Genomic DNA, 18,171 nt, shown 5'->3' with positions numbered 1-18,171 from the left:
CCACAAAAGTGCTTATGGAGCAAGCCACTAACGGCAGGCAAGTTGCACTTGCTACCATTGTGCTCGCTTCTTCCCTGCTATCTGATGCCAGAACAGAAGCGAAGTCCCTGACTCCCATCCCATTCAATGCATTGGAAGGATTCTTCTGGTGAGGTCACCATGGTCTGAGATGTCATCTCTCTGAAAAGCGTCACTAAGAATCTCTGACTCTTGGCTTGGGTAGTTATCGGAATCCTCAGGGTCCTTCTTGTCACTGTTCCGCACAGCAGCCTCAAGGGCCTTCTGCCTGCGGTAGAAGTGGGAGAACTTGTTAAAGATGATCGTGATGGGCAGTGCCACAACCAAAATCCCACCCAGGATGCATCCGGAGGCTGCCAGCTTGCCGGCGATAGTAACAGGCACAACATCTCCATAGCCTACGGTGGTCATGCTAACTGTTCCCCACCACCAGCAGGCAGGGATAGTGTCAAATCCAACATCTTCCTCCTTTTCTGCAGTGTAGGCCACGCCAGAGAAGACAGACACCCCGACGGCCAAGTACAGCAGTAGAATCCCCACCTCTCGGTAGCTGTGCTGAAACAGAAAACAAAGATCAATTGGAGATGTGGACTGCGAGGCCTCCAAACCAAAAACCGAGAGCTAATTTAGAGATGCCAGCCTCCAGGTGGGACCTGGGGATTCCTCGGAATTACAGCTCATTTCCAGACTACAGAGGTCAGTTCCCCTGGAGGAAATGGATGCTTCGGAGGGTGGAATCTGTGGCACTGTACCCCACTGAGGTCCCTGTCCCCCCTAGACTCCATCTCCAAATCTCCAGGAGTTTCCCAACCTGGATCTGGCAACCCTAACCTCCCATTCCCTGCCAGTGGGCATGGGTACCTGGCAACCCTATGAAAGAGAGCTGCTGACCCTTGACTTTTCCACTTGAATGATAATTTGACTGGCTGCCCTCTCACACACAACTGGTTCAATTCCTGTTTGTATTTCGCCCTTAAGTAGATTGCAGGTACCACGAATCCGCACTTCAGCAGACACAGGTTTCCAGTCCTGCATTTGCTAGGGTTAAGCCAAAGTGGAGGAGGGGAAAATAATGGAATAAATAATAAAAATAGAAGGGGCTTGGACATTTGCAGAGGGAAATCAACAAGCAAGGGAAGAATCAAGCTTGCCTCCCACTGATAGTGCACTGCACATGTCCTCTCACATCATGAGAAAAACACAGCATAACACGTAGTTCTGTCATTAGGCTCTGCCTACACAACGGGCTTGTTTAAAAGTCATTACTAACCATATACTGGAAGAGTTTCAGAGTAAATGATAAAACAGCGTGTCATTGAGCCCCCCAATCATTCCTCCTGGTTTGGAGAGTCGGCAATGCAGACAGATCGTATTTGATTCAATGCGCAGCTTTCTTGAATGCTGGAAAGCTCAACAACAGTTGCGATTGTCTGTTACAGAACCAGATACCCTCCCCCCCCTAGAATTGTATGGCTCCTGATCATGATAATAAAAAGACACATCTGTTGTACCTTCCTGCTTTTTTTTTGGGGGGGGGGACTTTTTTAAAAGCAGGATGTCGGTGTATTTGCAAGTACATGACTTTTGCGGTCCTTCACCCTGTCTTTAGAATGCCTCTTGCATCTATTAGCTGCATACCCACAGACATTTAGTCTGTTTGAATGGCAATGATTTCAGTGGGATTCATGCACTGTAACCATATGCAGGATTGCAGCCTTAGACTAAGCTGCTCCCCCCACCCCGTGCATATACCCCACCAGCTGAAATTCTGCCAGCCAAGTATCTGCTTGTTGAGGACCCCAGGACCCTCTCCGATCAATACACTTCTCAGCCATTTCTCAGAATATGACGCAAAGGGCTTTGCTGACCAACATCCCCATGACTAATGCAACGTCAGCCGCAGGCAGAGCCGTCACTGCGGTCGTGCCTTTTCCAATGGACAAAATCTGGGCCTCGGTGGAATCTGCCTGGAGCTCCTGAGTGTCCCCCCTGGTGAAAACCGCCGCCAGACTCCAGATTGGCACCAGTGCCAGCCGTGCAACGGGGCCAGTCCCTGGTTTGTATTCAGCCGAGACAAACACCCGTCTGGTGTCTGCAGCGTTTGGCAGGGATACGATTGATTTCCTGGTGGCAAATAAATATCTGTCACTCTCCCTTCCCTTTCACAGCCCGTAAGCAGGCACTTGGAAAAGAGGAGGGGGGAGGAGGCCCACACAGCGCCAAGAGCCACACGCCGCTGTGTGGGTGAAGCCGGCCTTCTCAGCCGCTGGGAAGATCAAGAAGGTTGCTCATGCAAAGAGGCCTTTGCAGGATGGACCCACACAATGGAGCTGAAGAGGGGAAGCGACGTCTGGCCAGATTCTCACTTTTCCTGCGTTGTTAACTTGATCATCGTTTTTTTTTTTCTTTGTAGGTTTTGATCATTAGCTTTGGCTTGAAGGGTTTTTGTTGGGGTTGTTATCAGCCAGGGTGGGGTGGGGTTATAAGCCCAACAGTGGAGTATAAGCAGCTAAATAATGAATAAGCCCAACTGATTTCTAGAAATCCTACTGTGAGCCTTATTGGTGCCACAAACGAGAGCCTGGCCAGATCAGGCTAATGGTCTCTCACGCCCAGCATCCAGTTTCCTGAAATGGCCTACAAGATTACACCTGGAAGACCAAAATGCAGGCCACAAAGGCCAAAGTCCTCTGCTTTTGTTGCCTCCCTTCCCCCAGCAATTGGCATTTAGAGAGATGCCCTGCCTCTGAACATGGAGGTTCTGAAGTTCTCCCAGAATTACAAATGAGCTCCTGCCTACAGAGCAGGGTTGCCAACCTCCAGGTGGAGCCTGGAGATCTCCTAGAATTACAACTGATCTCCAGACCACAGAGCTCAGTTCCCCTGGAGAAAACAGTTGCTCTGGAGGCTGGACTCCACGGCATTAGATCCTGCTGGGGTCCCACCCCAAACCCTACCCCCAAATCTCAAGGGATTTCCCAGCCTGCAGTTTTGTAGGCACCTTTCGTTCTGCAGGGCCTGCAAAACAGAGCTGTTCCACCAGGCCTCTGTGGTTGAGGCGGTGGGCGTCCATCACAGTTGGCCTCCCTGCTCTCAGACTGCCTCCCAGACTGCTGAAAGGGCCCGCTGATTCCATCTGTGGCTCTAACAGGTGTGAAACTCTTGCTACCTATATGAATTTTTATTGTTAGTTTTAACTGTTTTTAATGTGATTTTATTGTAATGAGTCTTGGACTTGGCTTTTGTGATCCGCCCTGAGCCCGCTTTGGGGAGGGAGGAATAAAAATCTCAAAACAACAACAACAACAAAAACACACCCTACTACAGAGATCAGTTCCCCCGGAGGAAATGGCAGCTTTGGAGGGCAATTTTTACAGAAACATACCCCTGTTCCATCCTCTTTCCAAACTCCACTCTCCCCAGTCTTCAAAGCCAGAGTTAGCAACTCTACCATTTGGGGCTAATAGCCAGTGGTGAGCCTACCCTCTATGTATTTGTCTAATCCCCTGTTAAAACTTGAACCCAGGACTCCTTTGTCCTGCACTCCAACCCCTACACCACGCAGGCTCCCCACAAAAGCATAAGCGTCTCAAAGAGGGGTAAGGAACTGAAGCACTGCTGGCATTTCAATATATGCCAGCATCTCTGTTAGCATAAGTAACACCAGCTGGTGTTCTCACCAGCAAGGTTCTTAAGGTGACTTTAGAGACCCACAGCGTCTGTATTTACTTAGATGTGGGAAGACTGGTGCAGTAGCCATCAACCCTATCAAGAGATCTGTGGAGCATCTCTTTACAACAGTCCTGCAAGGTGGGTCATTACCAGTCCATACTACTCTGGAGGGGGGAGGCTGAGAGAGAACAGCATTTTGCAAATGTGAGCCCAGGAACTTTTCCCCATTCACAGCAGGCACACTTAGCTGCTCTATTATGCTGGCTCATTTAAAACAAATTCATCAAAGAGACAGGGTTGAGAAATGCATATGACACCAAATGACATACACAGCTGGATCCTCTGCTTGGTTGTTCAGAAGCAAGGCCCATCAAGTCTATTTAAACCGACACTCAAAATAACTCTGCACAGGGCTGCAGACTTAAACAGCTTCTTGAAGCCTCTCTCCCTGGGAAGCCTCAAGTTTCGCTGTCCTCAGTCCTCTGATAAAGCTGCCTTACAACTGAGTCAGACCTTCCCTGTCCTCAGTCCTCTAATAGAGCTGCCACTCTGAGTCACACTGCCAGTCGATCAAGGTCAGAACTGTCTACTCTGACTGGCAGCAGCTCTCCAGGGTAGAGATGCCAGCCTCCAGGTGGGATCTAGGGAACCCCTGGAATTACAGCTCATCTCCAGACTACAGAGATCAGTTCCCCTGGAGCTAATGGATGCTCTGAAGACTCTATGGTACTGTACCCCACTGAGATCTCTGTCCTCCCCCCCACCCGACTCCACCCCAAATCTCCAGGACTTTCCCAACCTAGAGCTGGCAACCCTGCTCCCTCCCATCCCTCACTGGTGGCCAGGGGGGAGCTGGCCAATCCTACTCCAAGGTCTCAGGCAGAGGTCTTTCACATCTTTTTAGCTGGAGATGCAAGGATTTGAACCTGGGACTTTCTGCACACAAAGCAGATGCTCTGCCGCTGAGCCAGAGCCCCACCCCTTTATGAAGACAAAGCCCCCGCCTGTCTGTATTGCTGGGCGAACAACCCCATCATTGCTTCAAGGAGAATCCAAACCAGTTGCTATTCTTATCAAGAACTGTTGCCTGCCTCCTGGGAAGCAGAGGAGCAATGCCGACTTAGGTGGCTGACAACTGCTGGAAGCGACACTTTCACCGAATGACCCCCCTGCCGTTGTCAAAAGATGATGGGTCCATCCATCAATGTCACTGACTGCATGTTTTTGCTCAAGTATGTCAGGTAAGGGAATGGAAGTCCCCCTTCATTTCTAGGCAGTAGAGGCAGGGTGGGCTCACAGAGGCACATGAGCCAAAGGAGATCTGTCAGATCCAGTTATTTCTAGGCAGGGAGCAAATGACAGACAGATGGGGATGGTAGCAGAGTGACAGCCAGACACAGAATGAAGCAGTCGACCAAGACAGACAGCTTGCAGTTCAGTCCTAAACACAGCTGCAGCCTTCTAAGTCCGCTGAAGTCAATGGGCTGCTTGCAGTGCAGTCCTAAACACAGTTGCACCCTTCTAAGTCCGCCGAAGTCAATGGGCTTTGAAAGTTGGAACTCGGCTTAGGACTGCACTATAAAGAGTAATAAAGCCCAGCCAGAAATATGGAACAATCTGAGCTGTACAAAAAGATGAAAAATAGATTAAGGGTGGGGTGGGGGAGCCAGATAGCTACAGAGAGGAACCGCTGGTGAGATATGGCTGTGTGTGTGTGTGTGCAAAGGACAAAGATCTCAGCATGCAGTTTACACTTGAACATAATGGGTCCCAGGCTTCTGGATCAATAACACATTTTCATCTTTTTATAGCAGCCATTACTTTTACTTTCCTCTGGCTGTGTGAATGGAGTGTGGGGGGGGGAATAAAACCCACACACAATCAAACAAAACACACTTCCAGCCCAAGGCGGCAATGAGAAATAGGCTTCCAAACAAAAGTTCAAACAGGTTACGGCCCCTATTAACAGCAGCGCCCTTCAAGCTCTGGGTAGCCTTTCAGATGTCTCCTGCTCTCTTGAATAATTCCACCCGATCTCCTCTGCTTCCTCAGATGCCTGGAATGGCCCATCTTCATTCCAAAGCCCTCCTCAAAAGCTGCCTGTCCGTGAAGCCTGAGTCCCAATCCCTGATTGGTGCCAAGCCTAAACACACCTGTCAAACAGATGACCTTCTGCCCACAGCATAAATGATGCCTCTCTAAAGATGTAAATCATAACCTCTTCCCAGGTAGTCTGGCTCCTATTTCCCCTGCAGTCTTGATGACTTATTTCTCTGTCAGAGTTATAAATTCCCACGGTGGGAGTCAAATTATGATGAGCATTACTCTGCAATTTGCGTGCATGGAAAATTATTCTAAATCTGAAGCGGCAGCAGATGTTCTGAAGCGAGAGTCCTCCCTCATCCTGATTTCACAGCTGTAGTTGACAGCAATAAGGAGATGAGAACATCCACATTGGGTGTCATTCAGCAATCTGGCAGCACACATAACGTGAAAGCCCAAGAAACGTGTGGCTCACTAGGTTTTCACCTGCTGCTTCACACAGCACAGGCCCGCAGAAGTTTTGACCCATCAAGATGAACCTATGAAGGTCTCCTATACAGATCCAGACCATCAGTCTATGAAAGCCAGGATTATGTACTGTAACTGGCAGTAGCTCTCCTGGGTCTCAGGCAGAGGTCATTCACCTCACTTACGACTTGATACTTTTAACTGGAGATGCCGGGGATTGAGCCCGGGACTTCTGCATGCAAAGCAGATGCTCTAGCACTGAGCCAGAACCCCAACTCAAAGAGGTGAACAGGGGCAAGGGGTCCCTTTCACCAGCTTCAGCCCCTTCTAGGGTGGTAAAGATCTTGCCACAGTGGTACATTCCCAGGTAATATCTAGATTAGAGTACTGCAGTGTGCTGTACATGGGGTTGCCCTTGAAGACTGTTCAGAAGCTTCAGTTGGTACAGAAATGCTGCAGCCAGAATGTAGATTGGAGTGGGTCATAGGGACCATATCACTCCAGGCTCAATTCAAGGTCTTGGTATTGACCTTTAAAGCCCTATGCAGCTTCAGGCCAGCATACCTGAAAGATGGCCTACTCCCATACGAGCCTACCCAATCTCTCCAGTCCTCTTCGGTGGCCCTACTTTGGGTGCCTTGCCATCTGAGGATAAATGGGTGGCAATCCAACGGGCTCCTCACCCGTGGCACTAGAACTCTGGAACTCCCTAATCAGGGAGGTTCATTTGTCTCCACCGATCGTTGTCTTCAGCCAGCAGTTGAAGACCTTTTTATTTCATTGGTGTTCCTTTATTAACTCTTATTAGCCCTCTTCCCAGTTTGTGCGCTTATGTGTTATGCTTGACATGTTTTAACGGTTGCCATTTTTGGAACACTGAGTTGGGTCAAACAGTGGCACAGAAATGTCTCAAATAAATACAGTCCATTCTTCCAGAACCAGCTTGAGACAAAATACCTGAGAAAATGTGTTGTGGGGAATCAATGGACAAGGGAATTGTCAAGCACCTCTTTTTGTCCACTGATTCTGCTACCGATTTCCCTCTACTCCGACAACAGGGCTGGGAGACAAACACAAAGTTGGGAGTTCAACATGTTTGCCTCATGGGGTCCATAGTTCCTTGGACAGCTCTTCTGCTCTTATTACTCACAGAATGATAGCCAGCTCCCCAAACTTTTTATAACAAGAACATGTCGAGTCTTTGTCATCATTTCTCATACGATTAACTTTCCATTCCCCCAGTACTTTCAGTGGTTCTTTCTGGCATTGATCTACAGTGGGTGACCAAAACGGCAGTCAGGATTCCATTAAGTTGCTTCACCTGTACTATCAGCCAAGGGTACAGTTTTAGGCCATGTTGCTCTACTATTCATAGTCTCCATTTAATATAGACAAGCTATTCTAAATAGGGGTGTGCATTCAGCTATACTTGAGCCGCTATTCTTTCAGCCAGATATAGATCTGGGTATTTTTCCAGCTATCCAAAATGGCTGAGCCCAGGGCCTTTGAGAGGGGGGGCCAGCAGGGCCATTTGGTCCGGGCCTCACATTTTCAGTGGGCCTCAAAGTTACACTTTTGACATTAAATCACATGTTAAGTAAAAATGGGAACATTTATTACAGAGTCTTACAATATTCTTTTTCTTACTGTATTAAATGTAAACATTTAAAATATAATACTACTAATTTTGTATCATTGTTTTCGCACTTCTTCATTTTTTTAATTTACTGGGGGGCCCCCCCTCAAAATTGGAAGTGGCCCGGGCCTCTTTTGACCTCTGTGAGGGCCTGGCTGGGCCCCAAAAATATTTGGTACCATAATATACCCCTTGTACAGTACAGTAACAAACCTCTGAAAAACGAGATGCATCCTCGTGCACAAAGATTTCTGGCTAACGTCTTCAGCTATTCTGCCCAGGTGTTGGATGCTCATAGCAACCCTGTGATACTACTAGACTATCAAGAACTTCTGGTGTGCTAAAGTGTACCGTACCAGCAGTCTCTCCACTGTCCCTCGGGTCCTACACTTGGCAAGATGGCTTTCAGGCCACACCCTGTAAGGCTGAGCATGAAGAATTCAGTCCAGCTTCTTGCAGAAACCCTGCCTTCATTTACAATTATGATCCCAACCTCTTCTAAAAACAAAAATACACACTGCAACAAGCTTCGGTCCCTCAGGCACCCTCTGCACTGTGGGGGATGTAGCATCGCAGCCATGAGCCCTAAACTGCCAAATATGCATATACATCCAGCTGGCCCCAAAGTGCCTTCAGAATGCCAGCTTTTGCCAGTTAATCTTAGGGCGCCTGGCAGGCAGCCTGTTCCTAGGTAAATGTGCTCAGAAGAGCAAGCAAAGCGATTCTATTTTCTAGGCACCAGCCTTAACATTTCAGGAAGATTAGAGGCAGTCAGCGTGGTGTACTGGTTAAGAGTGTTGGACTGGAACCAGGTTCAGATCCCCATTTCGCCATGGAAACCTGCTGGGTGACCTTGGGCCAGTCGCACACCCTCAGCATTACCTACCTCACGGGGTTGTTGTGAGGATAAAAATGGAGGAGAGGAGAATCGTGTAAGCCTGCTTGAGTCGCCACTGGAGAGAAAGGTGGGGCATAAATGAAGGAAATAAATAAATAAATAAGATGCACAAGCATTTCCCCCTTCCAATCAGTCCTATTTTTTTTTACTTCTCTCCATCATAAAACTAAACCATATTTTAAGCAAAGCAACCAAAATGCTGCACGCAGGATTGTGAAAATGCTCACTGCAACCTAGGTTGCCTTCTGTGTCATGTGAACCAACCAGAGCTTTTTTGCATTGTGCACAAACCTGATTTATCACGGGGCTTGCCCACTTCCCTCACTCCCTTCACCTCGTATGTACACAGCAGTGACTGAAGCCTTCCTGGAGCAAAACTGAATTAGCTGGATTTCTAACCCATCTCTCGTTATGGAATGGATAAGTACATTAAAAACCAAAGCTTGATCAAACCTATAAATAAGGTTTCTACAGTAAAACACGCCCTTTCTTTTATTCCTTCACATTATTAAAAGACTTTCTGGCTTTGATTGGACAAACACTGGAGCACAATCAATAAAACAATCAATATTCGGGTGGTAAGATTACCCATTTAACTTCAAAGCCGCCAGAATGAAAGCATTCTGCACAGTTTTCAGGAACCCTAGAACCAGGTTTTCCTGCCTACGTATTACAAGCCTGGCACATTTTATGCTGTCAAGGAGGCGTAGGACACAAGTAAGTGGAAAGTAGGAGAAAAGGTAATCTCCCAAATACTGTTTCATTTCATTCACATCAAACTTTTATTCTGAGGATCTCAGAGTCAGGGCTGGTTCCAGGTTTTGAGGGGCCCTGGGCAAACGGTGCTCACCACCGGGACTTCCACTCATACCTCCCCATTCTGCTCCCACCCACGTACCTCACATCTGTCTGTGCATCCTTCCCTTGCCTGCTCGTAACCCCCTCCCACCACCTGTGTTCACAGCCACCTGCATGCCCTTTCCTCAGTGGCACAGAGCAGTGTGTACAGCTGAGAGTGCCGCTGGTGTGACCACAATGAGCGCTTCTTGCACCACCCAAACACTCTTCCCTGGTGGTGCTGGGCAGCCCAGGAGGTGGCAGGCTTGCAAGTGAGTGGGAGAAGGACGGGTGTGCAGAAGAGGTGTGCAGGTGCGAGTTAGTGTCAGTGGGAGCTGGTGTCAGAATCCCTGAGCCCGGGCAGATGCCCCAGCTCAAATTATCACCAGCCCGGCACTGAGTAGTTTACAATCAGTTTGCCTATCCTCTTAGAGAACCCTGACACAGTAGCAGAGCATGTGCTCTGCATGCAGAAAGTCCAAGGTGCAAAGACACAATTAACTGTCGCTCATTGTGAATCAGCCACAAACGTTCCCCTCCAAACTGAGTTGGTGAGGAATTCTCTTGGCTACTATGGTGGACCTGATTTCTCAGGCACAGTGATGAATCCATGAGCAACTCCAGGGCCAAGAACCGAAGGGACAAGAGAAATGTCAGTGGACCCTAGTACGAGATTACCTTCAAAGTGGCTCCTAAAGACCTCAGGCCCGTGGAATGTCGCGCCAGCTTCAGCACCCGGAATATCCTCATGAGACGGAAAACCTGCACCACCTTGCCCAGGTTCCCTAGCTCCGGCTCTTTCCCCATGGTCACATCCACCAAGAAGGTGAAGTAGAAAGGCAACACTGAGACAATGTCAATCAGATTCAAGGGGTGTTTGAAGAACTTCCTCAGGTCGGGCGCCAGCAGCAAACGGGCCGTCACTTCGAAAGTGAACCAGGAGATGCAGAAGTACTCCAGGTATTCCAGCACGGGGTCATCCATTGTATTGCCGTTCTCGTCCACCAGCTGATACTCCTCCATACTGTGGATGCACATGGTTGCTATGGAGACCAGCACCACACTGATGGACACAAAGCTGAAGAGTTTGCTCGGGATGGAGTAGCCGGGGTTCTCCATGGTGAGCCAGAGGCGCTTCCGCAGGTTGCCACAGCGCAGGGTGGTGTAGTGAAGGAGGTCGTGGTTGAAATCAGAAATCTCATCTGGGGAGGTGTCCACGCTGCTAACCTCACTCTCCTCATCCCAGTTGTGATGCCAGCTCTCCAGTTTGCGCTCATGGTAGCGGTAGCTGCAGCAAGAGTCCAAGAAAAACTCATTGATGCCCCAATACTCGATCTCCTGGCAAAAGGAAAAGACGCACAACTCCTCCATAACATGAAGCTTGCCGGTTTGGTAGAAATGAAGCACGTACAGGAAGAAACCGGGGTTTCGGTCGAAGTAGAACTCCCTGGCGCTCACGTCGTAGTCATCACACAGTTGCAGGATGGACTCCTCAGTGTCGCAGGAAAGCAAGCGCCCGAGGCGGGTGTCAGGGAACTTGGAGAGGGCGCTCGAGCTAAGGCTTCTTCTCAGACCCCCAACGTTGATGTTGAGGACACCATCCTCAAATGCAGGATCCCAGTAATGGAGTGTCTTGTTGACCATGATCAGGAAAGCAGGGGCTAATTGGACCTGCAGGGAGGGAAATAAAAGGTAAAGATTTCTGGTTTTTTAGCATGATTCTCCTCCAGCTGAAGCCAAAGGATCTGAATTAAGTAATAAAAACACAGATGCTTAGAGTGTGTGCAGATAATCACCTATCTAGCTAAGCATACTTATGCTTCCCTTTGAGAGTCATAAATCAGGCAAGTCGCTTCCTTGGCTAAGAGTGACTTACACCAGCCCTGCCATACAGTACTGAGAGAGCCAGCTCTCTAACGACTGATGTTTTAACAGATGGCCAGGCTATGTATTATGAGTGAATGTGCATTCAAGCTCCAATGGCTGCAGGTCCTGAGCAAAAGCAGAAATCTAGGGTTGCCAACCTCCAGGTGAATGCTGGAGATCTCCCGCTATTATAACTGATCTTCAGGCATGAGAGATCTGTTTACCTGAAAGGTGACTCTATGGCATAATACTCTGAAACAGCTTGTAACTGACCCATGGTCACCTGAAAGGTGACTCTATGGCATAACAGTCTATGGCATTTATGGAAGGTGGACTCCAAGTGCCACCCTCCTCAGGCTCCACTCCCCAAATCTTCAGGTATTTCCCAACCTGGAGCTGGGAACTGTACATGTGAGAGGCCAATTTTCAGTGGAGAATGGCAAAGAACAGGAAGGGAATCCTTAAACTTCTCTTGCGTGTTGCTTTTCTGTTGCAGCCCCCTTCCCCTACCTTGTTTCTATGGCTTAGATCCCCTGGAGCTTTCCCACAGGCAGAAGGATTTCTGCTTGCAAAACAAAACTTTCTAGCCTCCCCTGCCACCATCTGAAATGTTCCCAGAAAACCTGTTCTTGGGAGACAGGGGACCCCCCAAAAAAAACATGATTTGGAGGTGGGGCATTTGCAGGCTGCCACAGGAAGGGGGAGGCTAGAAAGTTGTGCACTGCGAACCGAAATCCTTCCACTAGGGAAAAACTCCAGAGGAGCTGAACCTATATCTGGGGAGGAGGAGGAGGAGGTTGGATTTATACCCCACCCTTCACTACCTGGAGGAATCTCAGAGTGGTTTACAATCTCCTTTCCCCTCCCCTCCCACAACAGATACCCTGTGAGGTAGGTGGGGCTGAGAGAGCTCTTTCGAGGACTGCTCTTGAGAGCAGCTCTGAAACAGCTTGTAACTGACCCATGGTCACACCAGCAGCTGCATGTGGAGGAGTGGGGAATCAAACCCGGTTCTCCCAGATTGGAATCCATACTCCTAAGCGCTACACCAAACGGAAGGGGACAAAGCAGCTGTGGCCAGAGTATTATAGCAGAAACACAGTAGGCAGAGAAAGGTTATTCCAGGCTCCCACTGAAAAAGGATGGTAGCCTGGATTCTAATTGCTGCTTGGGTTCATTTTAAGGGGCTCGTGTGAGCCCAGTAGAACTTTTGTGCTCCCTAACAGATGTGCTTGCGGAACTCGCCTAGCTTCCAAAGCAAGTTTAGCCTTGTAGCCTTCTATTGCAGAGAAGAAGAGAAGAGGTTGGAGTTGTACCCCGCCCTTCACTCAGAGTGAATTACAAACCCTTTCCCCTTCCCCTCCCCACAACAGACACCCTGTGAGGTAGGCGGGGCTGAGAGAGCTCTTTTGAGAACTGCTCTTTCAAGAACAGCTCTGACAGAACTATGGCTTGCCCAAGGTCATCTAGCAGCTGCAAGTGGAGGAGTGGGGAATCAAACCCGGTTCTCCCAGATTAGAATCCACACACTTCAACACTACACCAGACTGGCATTACACCAAACAGCCCATTAGGCCTGTGGAATAAGTTTCATGATGCTTGGGATGAAGGCCAGCGCCCTGCTCTTGGGTTGTCGGAAAGATACAAAACTCAACAGCTTTGGTCCAAAAGGGAAGGCTAGAAAAGCTGATGTAAACTATCGTTTGGAACAAAGGCTGGATTATTTCATTGTGGGGACAGGTTCTAGCTCATATTTCAGACAGGCTGGATCTTCAGCTGAAGGAACCTGCCAGTGGTTGAAGAAGTTCTCCCACCCAAGAAAGGCTCCTTGAGCCAGAGGAAAACTCTGCACTTAGTTTAGCAGATTAGTAAAATACAACTCAGTGAGTCTACATTTGTGGAGGATTACAACTGAAAGTGACTCCAAACAAGGAGCTGTACATCCTTAAGACTCTAGTTTTGTATTTTTTAAAAAACAAAACACTTCCCAGGCTAAGAAAATTTGGGTGCTTCCACAAAGCAACGGTTCTCTGTATGGCTTCGGGCAGGCATTCACAGAGAATTTTCCTTGCCTCGCCCCCCCCCCATGGCCACACACCCCACACCTGCGACCAGACGGTTTTTCAAAAAAACAACTGACACATCACTATAGTGGTATGTTAATTACTTTTTTAAAATCAAAAAATGCCCTCTGATTGTATGGGAGACAGGTGGAGGCTTTTGGGGCAAGAACAACGGCACCAGTGTGGGTGGGACCTGAAAAAATCCACACCTTTTCTTCAACACTGGTGCAAAAATACTCTAGCTGCAATCTTTTTTTAAAAAAAAAATGCATTCTAAAGCAAGTTTGGGAAAGTTCTCAGCAATGTGGGGGTGGGGTGGAGAATATTGGAAAGTCACAAATACATGACAGTGCAATTCAGATACTGGGGGAAAGACCTTTGGTCTATGAAATAAGGTGGCAAAATGCACCATAGCTGGCAAAAGAGGACTGTCCCACCAAGGAAGGCCCTTTCTGCATCTGTATTTAGCCATGGTTTCAGAGCGCATCCCTTTCTTCCCCCTTCTGCATTCCACCCCACTTCCACTTCAGGTTTGTTGCGGGGGGGGGGGGCCGTTTTGTTTCTGCATCTGTTTCACAGGAATCAGTAGTCAGACTGCTTTCGGCACGCTCTTGCCCCGCATTTACCACACAGTACAACCCCCTCCAGATGGCACTTTGCAGAGCTGATGGCCCTAGAGAAGGTTTTTCTTCAACGAGACCATCCCTGTTGCTTAGCCGTTTTAAAGAACATCTACAAAGTGATCGGACTCAGCAAATTAAAAGCCATCTATGGTACAGCCAGTCACTCTCCCATTTAATTTGTGTTGGGTCTGAGCAGAAGGGAAACCTTTACTGACAGTGCAATGATGCCGAGCCATACATCAAGGACTGCCTGCTACTCCAGTTGCTTCATTAACAGACTGCAAAACCCCAGGAAAGCGTGGGGGGGGGGGGAGTGTAGACCCACAAACGCACACATCTGTACAAATAAATGTTATGGACTTCCAAAGCATTAAGATATTTGGTTAATATAGCAGAGTTTTGTCCAGTATTAGAAGCGTGATACTAAGTGAAGTAAATAAATCTTCCAAGAAGTATTTTGCAAAACTGGTAAACTTACATTTATTCAAGTAGATTCAGTTCACATTCACATTGCAGTCAAAAGAAGAGAAAGAAGCCTAACCTAAAGAGCACTTTCCCTATTACAAATGGCAGGCTCATCTGGCACGAGGGCACTGTACAGGAGAGACCTGCAGAGACATGTGTCTCCATGGAAGGCCATGTAGAGAGAGAGAGAGAGGACAAAGCCACGCAGAGAGAGGAGGGGTCAGAGGGCAGCCCTCAGGTAAAGACAAAGAGAGGCATGCCAATCAAGGAGATGACACCTATACACACTTAGAGTGATGTAGCGCCCCCCAGTGTCCAGGCATGCTGAGTCACTCACTCCCAGCACAAAGACCGGATGAGCCATTACTGTATCCTATTCCATCTCATTTTTGTATAATTCACCTTAAGTACGAGAAAGCAGCATAGCTCACTGGTCAAACACATACTTTGCATACATAAGATCCTAGGTTCGATCCCTGGCATGCACGGCCTTTTTTTTCCCCTCCAAAAAGGAGATCACTGCTCACTAGAAAAATACTGACTTGGAAGGATCAGTGGTCTGACTCAACACAAGACAACTCTGTGTGTTCATAAGCCATCAGGCACATTTCACAAAATGCAAATGCCCAAAACTCTGTGCCAGAAAAGCAATTCAATCATCATTAAAACTATTTATAAAACGCTTTGGCTGCTGGATGGAAAGAACAAACAGTAAGAACTGGGAATAATTAAAATCAGAGTAGTGGCTACTGAGGAAGGCTCAGCTCTGGCCCAGTTATACATTCTCTGGTAGAGTCCAGGTTAGATTACTGCCATGTGCTCTACATGGGGCTCCCTTTGAAAATAGTTCAGGGGTTGCGGATGTTTCAAGGTGTAGGAAGGTGGATGACTGCTGTTAAGCCGCAGACGTCAAATCTGGGCAGTCTTAAAAAAACTATGCAGGCTGCTAATTTGTTTCAGAGCAGACGTCACAGTGTGGGGTCTGATCACTAAAGCCCCAAATAGTCTGAAACCAGGATACTTTGAAGACCTACCTACACCCATACGAACCTGCCTGTCAGCTAAGATCTTCTATGGGGCTGCCTGCTTTCTGTGCCCCCATCTTCAGAGGCACAGAGCGGCAGCGTTAACCCGAGATGAGACTGGCTTCACAGAGTTGCTTTGATTCTGAAAATCTTTCCTAATATCAGTTCACCTTTAGGCACCAGGTAAAAATGTTAATTTTCCCCAGGCCCTTTTAAATCCTGCTGCTTTTCTCATCTGAGGCAATATTTTTGCCAATAAAAACTGGAGAGGCTGGATAAAGGCTTCAATGAGCCTGCTGGTTTGTGAGTTCGCCACTGGTATTTGTCCTAGGAGTCCTCAATGTTATTGATGCTGGTTTGAAAGTTCTATACTCTGTGCTTACTTCAAAGTTCTAAGCTCTACAGGAGTCTGGCTCTCGGACACACAAAAAACAACTCACAACAATGGAGGCTTTTCAACAACAAGACGATAATGGTGCCTTATCATCTCAGGAAACCTATTTCTAGACCAACCCGAGAAAAATAAACTCCTGGTCATAGCTGTGGAAAAAGCAATTGTCTGGAAAAGATTTTTGTTTTCCTTTTGCTGGCGAGACTAAGAAAAAGAACACAAAAACTCTCCTAATTCAGGTCAGGGAACCTGGTACTTTCCTCACGGATTTGGAGCTGCAGTGCTGAGAAATGGGGATTTAGTTCCCACCTCCTTCCCCATACTAGTTTCCCCATGAAAACCTGCACTCCAGCAGCTGGTTGCCCTGGAGAGCAAGACAGATGCATGCCTAAATGAAGGGTTGCCAGTTTCTAGGTGGAGGCTGGAGATCCCCCATAATTATAACTGATCTCCAGGCGACAGAGATCAGCTCACCTGGAGAAAATGGCCCCTTTGGAAGGTGGACTCTATGGCATTGTACCCCACTGAAGTCCTGCCCTTTCCCAAACCCCACCTTCCTCAGGCTCCACCCCCCCAAATCTCCAGGTATTTCCCAACCCAGACCTGACAACCCTAGCTATATACAAATAGCAGCTGGGGGGAGATTTGAAATCAGGAAAATGGCATGAGGGGAAAAAAAATTAACCTTCTTCCCACAGTGTCATGCTCCCAACCGTAACTTGGGTTCTCTCTGGCTGCTTGTAGTCATGTTAAAGAAATACTACATTTAAACTATTTCAGTTCTATTGGCAAAGTTTAAACATGCAGAGGAACAGAGCACCAATGGTTTAAAGAAAATAACTCAGTTTTTAAAAGAAGAAATAAACTCTGATAGAACAGAGGAGAGAGAGAGAGGCTTAACTAACTGATTAACTGCTGTGAGAGACAAGAACAAAGGGGGAGGGCTCAGTTGGAGCAGAAAGTCTCCAAAGAGCCAATCAGGAGGCAGGAAGGACATAATTTGAAATTGTGGGATGTCCCTAATCTAGCTGTTCTAACTAGCAGTCCTTCAGCTGTCCCCTATAGGCTGTTCTTCTGATCTTTCTCAAGTAGGTGCACTATAGACCTTGTGTATGTCCAACAAGTTCATCACTATATTTATAGTTATGTTATTGTTTTGCCGGAGGGGCCACGGTGGCTCAGAGGTTAAGATGTTGAGCTGCAGACTGGAAGGTCTGTACTTCGGCAGTTCGAAACCAGAGTGCCGCGTGATGGAGTGAGCTCCCATCTCTGGCCCCAGCTCCTGCCAACCTAGCAGTTCAAAAGCAAGAAATTGCAAGTAGATAAAATAGGTACCGCTTTGGTGGGAAGATAACAGCGTTCCGTGTGCCTCAGCATTTAGTCATGCCGGCCACATGATCACAGAAACGTCTTTAGACAATGCTGGCTCTTCAGCTTGAAGACGGAGATGAGCACTGAGCACCGCCCCCTACAGTCAGATTCGACTAGTTTTCGAGCAAGGGAAACCTTTACCTTTACCTATTGTTTTGCCATCAAGTCACAGCTGACTTATGGCCACCCTGCAGGGTTTTCAAGGCAGGAGACGTTCAGAGGTGGTTTGCCATTGCCTGCCTCTGAGTAGCAGCCCTGGAATTCCTTGGTGCCCTCCCATCCAGATAATAACCAGGGCTGACCTTGCGTAGCTTCTGAGATCTGATGAGACTGGGCTATCCAGATAAGGGAATGTTTACAGTATCTTTCTTTAAAAAAAGAAAAGAATGGTCGTGCCAGTTTTATAAATAGAATGAAAGGCACTTTTGCTGTTGTTGTTCAGTCACACAGTCGAGTCCAACTCTTCGGGCCCCATAGACCACATCATGCCAGGCCCTCCTGTCCTCCGTCGTCTGCTCAACTTTATGTTCATTGTATCAATAACACTGTCTAACTATCTCATCCTTTGTTGTCCCCTAGGACAGCATAATACTTAAATACAGGAGTCCCCAGGGGTAATTTCGTAGAAAAAGAGGTGCAGGAGCTCATTAGCATAACTCATTTGCATATGCCACACCCCCTGACATCACTGGAAGTGTGTCAGAAGGCAACACCCACCACTCAGGCGCCACTGGACTGTTTTGGATTGCTAGCTATTGGGGGGGGGGGAGACGTGCAGATCTGTCCTTGCAGAGG

At 47.9% G+C, this 18,171-nt stretch overlaps 1 protein-coding gene across 1 annotated transcript; it reads right to left on the bottom strand.

The window, feature by feature from the left end:
- Window positions 1–123: 123 nt before the first annotated feature.
- KCNS1 (potassium voltage-gated channel, modifier subfamily S, member 1) lies at window positions 124–14,953 on the bottom strand. The gene is made up of 3 exons (XM_015418025.1): window positions 14,927–14,953; window positions 10,251–11,243; window positions 124–573 (listed from the first exon to the last, which is right to left on the bottom strand). The coding sequence occupies exons 1-3, from the start codon at window positions 14,951–14,953 to the stop codon at window positions 124–126; spliced, it is 1,470 nt and encodes a 489-aa protein (XP_015273511.1).
- Window positions 14,954–18,171: the final 3,218 nt, after the last annotated feature.

The sequence above is a fragment of the Gekko japonicus genome, unplaced genomic scaffold (genome assembly GCF_001447785.1).
Source record: "Gekko japonicus isolate JY-2015 unplaced genomic scaffold, Gekko_japonicus_V1.1 scaffold1270, whole genome shotgun sequence".
NCBI lineage: Eukaryota > Metazoa > Chordata > Lepidosauria > Squamata > Gekkonidae > Gekko > Gekko japonicus.
This window is presented reverse-complemented; position numbering and strand designations above follow the sequence as displayed.